Below are 10,620 nucleotides of genomic sequence, written 5' to 3'. Positions count from 1 at the left end.
GCGGAGGGTAAAATTGCAATGGTCCTGGAGGTAGACTTGGAAATAACATTGTTGTTTACAATGAGTGGTAGAGAGTCCTGCCTTTGATGGCATTTTCTGGTGGGCTGTCCTGGGTAACATATTCCAGAATATGATAAGGCGTGTTAGTAGACTGGTGTGAATTACTGACCAGTTTGTAAGAGGAAAGTTGAAAGGTTTTAGGAATCTTATTCTGATTTCTTTCTATCATGTAGTAACTTTTGCCAAAGTTTTGGAAGTTTAGAAAAGTTTGTGGAGGCATCAAATGAAGATTATAATGCAGAGAGAGAATAGAATGCTTGTTTTCATAGCTATATTTTATCCTCCCTGGGAATCCATTTTATAGCTATATTTTATCCACCATGGGAATCCATCTTCAGGGTAGAATACACATTCATTTAATAGATAAAATATAAATATTTCATTTAAAAGTTTGAGATTTCTTTATTAGTGGCCAGTGGCCTCTAGTTTCTAATAGCAACATGAAGGGATTTGGCCCTTATTGTCCATTAAATGTTGCTAATATATAGATCTGAGGCTGTGCCAATATAGTATAAATTAAAAATTTATAGACTTCAATCCAGATAAATTCAGTCATGCTTATGTCCTTGTAAGAACAACACCAGAAATTGAAAACTTGAAATAATCACATTTCAAGTTTCCTTTACTCTACAAGCAAAGACCAATGAACTGGAGCAGGATGGAAAAACTTGAATTGTGATTATGTCACAGCATGCACACAGACTCACGTGAGATCATGGGAAGAGGGCAAGAAGGAGACAATGGGTTGCAGGTTGTTGGTAGGCACACCCATCTTTCTGTTCTTAACACCACTCACTAATAAATGACCATCTTCTATAGGTTTTCAAGAAGTCCCAGTGAATTTATTGTTAATGATTTCAGCATGCTTCAATGTAAGCTTTTGTTTTAACTACCTTATTGGATTGTGATTAGTTTAATTTACACATCTGCAATGCTGCTCATCTATTAGCATCAGTACAGTATTTATAAAATTGTTTGCACACTAGGATAATGCCGATCCAGGCTGTTCAGATAACTACAGCATATGCTTTTTATGACAGTCACTTTTATATTTTGCCAGCAAGTTCTGTGACAAGTAATTTTATTGATACAATAGCAGTGATTTTATATTTTACTGTTTTCTGAACTAATCTTATGTTTCTTTTAAAAATGTTTGCTTAAGCATTACGATTTTTTTTTTAAAAAAACCCTGAAATGTTTTCCTTTTATATTTTAGCTTTTTAACAGATTGCAAATTGTTTTTGGTAATAAGCAAATGTTATTCTTATATATGTAATTTCTCTTGCAGTATGTATTTGTTTGAAAATATGCATCTTTCTATGCTTTGGGTACAGTTTTGGAGCTGAGAGCTATACTGTATTGCAAAATTGGAGACGTGCAAACTTCCCAAAATAACTGCATTTTGGTCCAACAGTAGTCTGGAAGGTGAGGTTCCAGAGTTTTGCAAAGAACACAATTCCCCAAGCATCCCATTGCCGAGACTCTCACAATGCACCAAGAGTCTGCTTTTAGTCTGTGGACTTAATAAATTTGATAGATTATAAATAAACTCAGTTGATGCTTAAAGGGATCTTACTGCCCACTGTGAAATTTTTATTTACAGACAAGTCCAGAAGGCTTAGTAAAATCTGCACCTTTCCTTTGGCACAACTCTGAAGTTCTGAACTATTCATGCTGCTGCATGTTTGCTTTCTACTTTATCTGGAACCTGACATTGCTGGGTTTGTAATCTTCTACTATATGCCAAATCTGCTTCAACAATATATTTCTGTCTTCTTTTGCAATGCCTTGGCAGTACCTGGTACATGTAAACTTCAGCGGGAGGGGGCGTTTTTGCTTTGTTTTTGCCTACATGCCAGTGTTGGGCGTGGCAAAAAGCTACCTCATATTCTCTCACACATTTTCTCTCCTACACATACACACATAGGGGCAGGCACACAGCTGATCCACGCAGCTCCAAATAGCAGAGGGACTCTTACCTTCTTTGTGCTCCTCAGATGACCAGGGACTTGAAGGGGGCAAATTAGGGTGCTGGGCTCTGCCCACCTCATACTTAATATTTTCTCTACTGATTCTAAAACGTCTCAGTTAGGATTTCTTCTTTTGAACAAGGTTGTATATGACTCAACTCAGTCTATATATGCCTTAGAGATATTCAAGTATTCTGAACTTAGCTCCTGTTGCTCTGTCCCAGCAGCATCTGCCAATCCAGCAGTTCAAAAGCATAGCAGTGCAAGTAGATAAATAGGTACCACTGCAGTGGGAAGGTAAATGGCATTTCAGTGCACTCTAGCACTCGTCACGGTCCTCCGTGCACCAGTAGCAATTTAGTCATGCTAGCCACATGACCTGGAAAACTGTCTGTAGACAAACGCCGGCTCCCGCGGCCTGAAGCGAGATGAGCTGTGCACCCTATAGTCACCTTTGGCTGGACTTCACCATCTAGGGGTCCTTTCCTTTACCCTTTAAAAAAACCAAAGCAAAAACAAACAAACCCCCTCTCTTTATTTTACCCTGCTTTTTTGTATGATCCCTTAGTCGTGTGGGTTGTTGCCAATAGTCTCATCTGATATATTAGTCTGGAAGTTACACTATTAAATCCCCCAGACACTTAGGGGAGGGGCTTGACATCTGATTTCCTCGGTGCACGCAAGCTATCGGGGAAAGTTGAGGCTGGCTTTGTTTTGTTGTCTTTCTCCTGTACAAACTTGAAATTAGTCTTGTGTTCTCTTTGTCTCTGTTGCTGCATTAATTAAATAAAGGTGTCTGTTTGGTTGAGAGGCTTTGAACTCATTTAGACAAAAGGAAGTCTCCTGCAACTGATTCCTTTAGTGAAGTGCAGAGAGAAAAACAATAGGACAAACTGCACAGCCTTGCATCTGAATGAGAGTGATTTTTGTTATTTGCCAAGAGATGCGCAGTGTTGGCCCACGGCTAGGCAAATGGTTTATTGTGAAGCTTTTGGGGGCTTTGATGCAGCTTTAAATAAGTGGAAGCACTTACATTCTTTCTCTTCTTCAAAATTACATTTCCTTTCTACTCTAAATTGATATAAATACCTCAGATGCTCGTTCTGTTGGTTGGGAAGCTGTTTTTTGTTTTGTTTTTTGTTCTCTTAAATCGTTCTTGCTAAATTGTATTGAAACTCAGCTCTTGGCAATTATTTTCTGTAGTTTTATTGTCAAAAGACTTGTGCAAGGTGTTTTATCAGGCAGTCTGAACCCCAGCCAAGAAACCTGGAGTTCAGTAACAATTAATTCATTGTGTTAATTTAGCTGACTGGATCCCACCAATGCCACTTTGATTTAACTGGGGTTTGGTTCAGGAGGCCAGTGGTTGGGACCTGACATGCTGGGCAGTTTACCAACAGACATTGTTTTCTCTTGTTTCACCATATTCTATGCTTACCTTATTGCTTCAGACAAAAAGGATTTGTGCTTGATTTTGAGGTATCCAGTTACAAATGCTCTAAACTCAGGGCTCGGCCATGTGTCATAAGCTGTGACATAAATGATCATTCCAAAATTAAAACAAACGTGGATGCCCAATTTATTTGATTGCCATTTTCTAAGGATTTAGAGCATACTGCAATTCTATAGTCAAACATTGACAGTAAAATCCAAAAACCTAGGAACAGGGAACCACTTTCTGTTACTTAGGTAAATGAAAACAACAAGACATGCCAAAGTGGGATGGATGTCCTTGTAATCATATGCCCTGTAACTTTAATGTATTTCTTTATCAGAGCACTATTTTATTTTTTAAGAAACCATTATGTGGGCGTAGCTAAGGGGGAGGGCATGGAGGGGCAGCCCCCAATCCCTAAATCAATAAAAATCAATAGCAAACCAAGGTCCTGCATCCCCCCCTCCAACAATAGGCCTGCCGCCCCCAACAAAAATCCTGGCTGCACACACACGAACCATTAGCTTATTCTGTGATTCTCATTGTCTCAGCTTTTAAAAGCAATGGCTTGTATCCTAATCTTGAAGTTATAAGAGTTAAGAAACATCTCGAGGTGATAACATTGTGAGACTTAGCACATTGTGAGACTTTGCTTTGCAGTGCAACCAGAGAGCTGAGGAGGCCACCATTTTATTTCTAATAAAATGCTTTCTAATGTTATATCAAGGAATATTATTTCTTGTTCTGTTCATTTTATGTTATTGTTAAAATTGTTCTTAAAAATAAACTCTTTGAGAAATATTTAATGTTTCCCTTTCTTACGGTTTACTGCGAAATTGTATTCGAGATGCTCTACCCTGGTTCTCGAAGGCAGTATGCAGTTGAATACCAGCTGCTGGGGACCACATAAGGGGAGAGTGCCCTTGGGTCCAGGTCCTGCTTGCAGGCTTTCCACAGGCATCAGGGGGTGGGGTGGGGGTTTAGCAATGTAATAACCGGATGCTGAACTAAATGTGCCATTGGCCTGATCCAGAAGACTCTTCTTATGTTCTTATTGGGAGAGGGGGGCCAAAAAGGAGAGTTAGGATTTAAGCCAATGCTGCACAAGCAGAGTTCCACTCACACAGCTGGACTTCAACTTCCTCTCCTCCTTCCCAAAATCTGCTCAGTGGGTCTGTCTGTCTCTGAACCCCTTGGAACATTTTTTTGGGGTACATAGGGGACTGTGAGGAGATAACGGGCCCTCCCTAACAAGAGGGCACGTGTTGCGGTGTGACCTGGCAACCAAACCCTGTGTTGTGGGTGGGAATGTTTGGATGGCCACAACACCCTATTGGAGGTCCCTTGATGCCGGGTGCAATTAGACCAATGGGATGCCAGCTAAATTCTATTGAGGGACCTCTATATAAGCCCATGCACATGTCCCTGAGCTTCCTCTTTTGGGCCAGTGCATCGGAACACCTGCCCACCTCTCCCTATATTTAGGGCTTGCACGCTTGACCTTGCTATGGCATCGTGTCTCGTCTGTCGTTGGGACAGGGGCACGGCAGGAATTTCCCCCACTTGGCTGATTGGCTGGTGCCGTGTACCAAATCGTCACAACTTGTAAGGTTGCGGATAGGCTCTGGTTCAGGTGATGGGGTGGCAGAACGCTCTTGCCATCCCTATGCAATGGGTATTCCGTTAAAGGAATCCAGGGACTCTTTGGTTGGTCAACCCTGAGAGGGGTTGTGCCCTGAGCCTGAGTCCAGGGGGACATCTGGCTGGTGGACTGGCATGACCCTGCTTTCCACTGTGCCAGGTGTTCACCTAAAGCCAGGTCAGCACTACCTGCAAGGGTGCAGGGAGTTAGTCAAATCAGAGCCTATGCAATGACTCACTTGATTGTAATCAATAAAGTTGTGGCCTAAATTTTGCCAAAAACCAAACCAAAAATTTGAGTCTTGCCTGAATTTATTTAGGGGGGTGGTTAAAGGGTCTGCACACACAGAACAGGAAACCCATCACCCCCAGACCTCCCATAGTCTTCCTGATACTGTAGTCAGCAGGGAGCAAGAGATAAGGAATACAGTCAAACCTTGGCTCCCAAACAGCTCCATTTTTGAACGTTTCGGCTCCCGAACATATGAGAGTGCCTCAGAGGTCATAACTACACACAGTGGTGGCTGCAGAGTCTCACCTCTTGCACAGCCTGTCTCTGTGAGAGTCATCCCAGGGTTGGAGTCAAGCTATGTAGCTCCTTTCTTCCTTGGTGGCAAACTGAAGTTCAAAAGAAAATGTCCCCACAGGTATGTCTGGATTTTGTGCTGGTTTTCACAGAAAGGAATGGAAGCGATGGCACTACTAGCACCTGCTTCAGAGCAATAACATGCATCCTGCCCCACAGCAAGTCACAGTCAAAGAGGTGCTACCTGATGGATTGCATCCAATTACATAATTCTCAGAGTAGGTCCATTGAACTCAGTGGACAAAGTTAGGCCTGTTGATTACAACTGTTGCGCCTACTCTGATAACGACTCAAAGTTTTCAGCAGCAGGGAGGAAAATTGAATCTCAGTTTGTTGATCCGAAATTGGCCCAGTTTGGCTTGGAGTGTTTTGGAGGCCACCAGCTTTGTGTCAGGTTTGAATCAGAACCTTTCTTAGGAAAACTGAAGCTTTGTCTTCAATATTCTAATTTTTTTTTTAAAGGTTGTGACTCCTTTCCCTTGCTTCTGTGCTGTGTGCCTTTAAAATTCTGGTATTGTTGCACATCAAAAAGAAGAGTGCCATTTTGTTCTCTCAACAATCCTGTGAGGTACATGAAATGGAGAAATAACAAGTGAGCTTCATACCTGAATGGGGAGATAAGCAAAGGCATCCCTGCTAAATTCTAACACTCCATCAGCTCTAGCAAACTACCGGTAACTCTTTTGCCATCCCTGTAGAAAGCTGCATGTACTCTATTATTTAGTCATTCATAAATTAACTAACTATTTATCCAGCCCTTCCTCCAAAAAGAGCCCAGGGCCAACCATTCGATTTTTTTAAAAATAATAACGTATTTGAAATATCTGAAACCATGAAAAACACATAAAAAAGAAACTACTTGCAAGTTCCATGTAAACTCCTACATGGAAGTGAGTTCCCTGAGGGAGCTTTGGAGCAGCTCAGGCAGTCTTGAGTCTTGAGCAGTGCTTTTGATATCAAGCCGTGCACATGTATCAGTGACTACAATCCTAAACACATTAAGTAGCGAGTAAGTCCCCACTGAATGCAATGGGATTTCAGAGTAAACATGTAGCATCTAGCATCCTTTTAAAGCATTCCTTTTTGGATGCCTTAATTAGCATGTCCAGTCCTATCCATGTTGGTGTTGGTTGTCAAACCTATTAAATCCTAAGCGTGATGGCACTGGTGCTCAAGCACATTATTCCTTTTTTTAATTTAATGCATTTATTGTTATTACAAAAACTATCAGATATTCTTGCCAAAAAACAACAACAAATTCAATAAAAATGAAGTGCCAACTTCCAAAATACATGTCACCACAAGACATTGAATAATCTCCACATTTCTAATTTACAAAGATTGTAAGTAATCACAACGTTTCCTCATACAAAATTAAAGCAATTTTGCATTTTTGGAAATAAAGCATTCTGCACACAAATTTGTATGTATGGTCCCACTTAATTACAAATAAATCTAATGTGTGGCGTCTTTCACTCAAACTTATTATTCTGTGCTGGAAAAAAATAGAGGAAGATTTCTGCACCATTATGCCTGTTTAATGCCATGTAAATTCACTGCTGATTGAATCAGGTTTACTGATTGTTTTATATGAAAGCTGAATAGATAACATTTTTGGATTTTCTGGTTAAGCTTTAAAACTCTTCTACATAGTAATATATAGGCATACAGAACAAGACCTTATGCAAATCACCTCTAGCTCTGGGCAGTGCTTTTTTGGGTAAGAAAGCAAAGTGCTGGTATTCATATATTGATAAAAAATGCCATGGGTGCCAGCACAAAATGGCTGCCAAGAATCCAGCTGAAAACCAGAACAGCCACCACCAGCCAATGAGACAATCCTATGCTAGATGGTAGATGGGCCAGTGGTCTGATTCAGTGGAGATATTCTCATTTTATTCTGTATCTAGACACAGGTCATCTGTACCTTTGTTCAGCTACTTGTGAGAAAAAGTCAAGATATGGTGATTCTAAATGTAACCACATGCTTTTGTCCCCTGAATAAACTGGAGTTCTTCTCATCTGTCCTCTCATTCTCTCCATGTGGTTTGGTTTTGAGTGTGTGTAGTTTTCACCCCCAGGAGAGTGTAGCCATTACTGTTTGTTTGTTTGTTTTACTGTTTAAAGTGGTATCATAGTGCTTTAACTGTATAGTGTGAATGAGGCCAGAATCTCAGAAGAGATAGCATTATTGGTCATACCACACATTATATTAATACAACCATTGCTTTGCTGAATTTAAGCAGAACCATTTTGATCCAGTAAAATGCATTTCTAATTATGTTATAAAATGATGCTATAAAATGGAGCAGCATTTGTCTTTACTTTTTATTTTATTTAAAAATTCTTAGAACGTAAAAAATACAGAAGCTATAATTACAACAATGGTATAGAGCTGATGTCAGGTGCTGGGCAGAGGAGGTCACAGTTCAGAGGCAGATGAGGGGAAAAGTTGGGAAATAATGGGAGAGGATGAGCAGGAAGAGCCAGAGCAGCAGCTGGCTGACACGTTGTTACTAGAAAGCATTCCAGACCCACCATCTCCCGGACACTGGAGAGCCTTAAAAGTAGGAGAGCAAAGAGCTCAAAGACAAAAGGCATTTAGAAGCATCCATAGAGGAGATGATGATGATGATGACAAATGAGGAAGTGGGAGAGAAGGGGGTGGAGATTTACTCGGGATAACGCCACTATCCAAGAGGCTGGGTTCTATAGCTTTTCTCTGTAAAGTTTGAAATAAAAAAGTATCAATACTTTTTTATCACTACAAAAAAGTATCAATACAAAGGAAAAGAGACTTTTCCTTTGTGTTGATACTTTCCTGGGCAACCAGCTGGGAGCACGCTGACAGCTAAAAACAATCACAACCTTCACCCTTGGTAAAAGCCAAGAAAAACACTTAGCCCACCATCTCTAAAACATTTTATCCACAGAATAAGAAGCCAAGAAGCCAAGCCAAGAAGAATATTTGTCTCAAATATGGAACTATACAGGGAATTGTGGATTCTTTTATACTATAAAGCAGGTATCCCCAAACTGCGGCCCTCCAGATGTTTTGGCCTACAACTCCCATGATCCCTAGCTAACAGGACCAGTGGTCATGGATAATGGGAATTGTAGTCCAAAACATCTGGAGGGCCGAAGTTTGGGGATGCCTGCTATAAAGTCCCAAGTACTGTGATCATCATATTAAACTGAAATAAATCCAAATAACTACAAACAAAACAAAAAAAGTTAAAACCAAAGCATCACTATGAAATCTTAAAACTATTTTGATTTGTTACTGGTCACTAAATTGGGATCTCAGAGTTTTTCATACGAAAATGCCATTCATTACTGTTAGACTATTGAAATAGCTTCCGGATAAAGGACTTTTTTGCAGGAGTGAATATTGTCGTGGGTTTTTTCCTGTGCAGTGCTTTCATGGGTGGCTTTTCCACTGGAGGAGTCTCCTTGGGAGTTTGCAGTCCCCTGGCCAAACTGGTATGCTCAGGGCAGAAGTACTTGGTGTTTACCTGTGAAAGGTGAATAAGCATGTCTTCAGATAAGTCCATGCACTGAGCGTGGACCCAGTGACCATCTCCATTTGAACAGAAGATCATTGCTGGCTTGTTGAGCTCTGTTGAGTACAAGGGCACCCAGGTGTTGATATCAATATCGCAGCCTGAAGAGCAGGTGATCCAATAGCCTGTTTCTGACTCATCTTCTTCATCATCTTCATTATAGGTGTCAATGTCAAAGCTGAAAGTGAACTCCTCTGAATCTTCAAAAGGCGTAGACTCTCCTGCATCTTCTGTAGAACTCTGACTGCACACTTGTGCCATCTGTTCTGGGTCCTGATCACTTTCTTCTCTGCATCTCAACAAGTAAAAGTAGTTAGCATCTGAAATTAGCTGCCTGTTGTCTCCAGGTATACCAAACAGTATGGCTCCATTTCCCATATCGCTCCCAAACCATATCTTGCAGTGTTTGATATCTGGGGTCCATTCTGGTGCCTCTCTTTCCACTATATCTATCTTGTTATCCTCTAGGTTGATTGTATTACAAACCATTCTCTTCTGGTTATCAGAATGGTAGCCTCCAACAATGACAAATTCCTGGTCTCCAGTCTGGGTCATGATGGCACTTGATACTGAGATCCCCCCAGACAAAACACTACAGTTTACAGCTGGGCTTCCCAAGGGAAGGTCAACTTTTATTCTATAGAGATTTGGGGGTCTCGTATTACTTTCAATGGAATGGCCTCCTATGATATAGATGGTGTCATTTCTAGCAAGGGAGAGATGAAAAGAGAATCCCCCCATAAGCTCTTGGAAGGCATGTGCGGTACAACATCCAAATTCAGGGTCAACCAGAAATATATATGGCATACAGTCAACCACACTGTTCCAGTTTTCAGTTGTCCTCTCTCCGAGGGCCTTGTATGATCTCCCCCCAACTATAACAATTATACTTTTACCTTGACTATGAACCACATTAATGGTATGGCCATATCTGGCTTCCGGGATCTCCCCAGCTAATTCTTTCTCAGTACACCTAAATGTGAATTTCTTGTTATTCTTGCTGATTAGGCTCATGATGTACAGCTTATCAGAAAGTTCATTGTTGGGTGTTTTCCCTCCATGAATGAAGTATTGACACTTCTCAGACTGGGCCATACTGCCTTTGGGAGTGCAGATGGCAGGGTACCGCAGAGGGGGAAGGTAGCAAGAATCCTTAGAGAAGTATGTCGGCTTCAGTTTGAGCTCTTCCTTTTTGAAATCAAGAAGGAAAACTCCAGTTGGACAGGACCTCTTTGGCCAGCCTTTCTGTCCAAACAAGAAAACACGGCCATCAAAGTTCAGCAGTGAAAATCCTGGCTGGATCAGTGAAGAATTGTTAATGGTCGATATCATCTGAAGAGGCATCTTCTCAGGCAAACAAGTCAT

The 10,620-nt window shown here is 41.0% G+C and overlaps 1 protein-coding gene across 1 annotated transcript; it reads right to left on the bottom strand.

The window, feature by feature from the left end:
• Nucleotides 1-8,384: 8,384 nt before the first annotated feature.
• On the bottom strand, nt 8,385-10,620 carry RAG2 (recombination activating 2). The gene has a single exon (XM_035116086.2). The coding sequence runs from the start codon at nt 10,618-10,620 to the stop codon at nt 9,037-9,039; it is 1,584 nt and encodes a 527-aa protein (XP_034971977.2). The 3' UTR covers nt 8,385-9,036.

Source organism: Zootoca vivipara, chromosome 1, assembly GCF_963506605.1.
Source record: "Zootoca vivipara chromosome 1, rZooViv1.1, whole genome shotgun sequence".
NCBI classification, from domain to species: domain Eukaryota; kingdom Metazoa; phylum Chordata; class Lepidosauria; order Squamata; family Lacertidae; genus Zootoca; species Zootoca vivipara.
The sequence above is the reverse complement of the archived record's forward strand: the minus strand, read 5'-3'. Positions and strand labels throughout refer to the sequence as shown.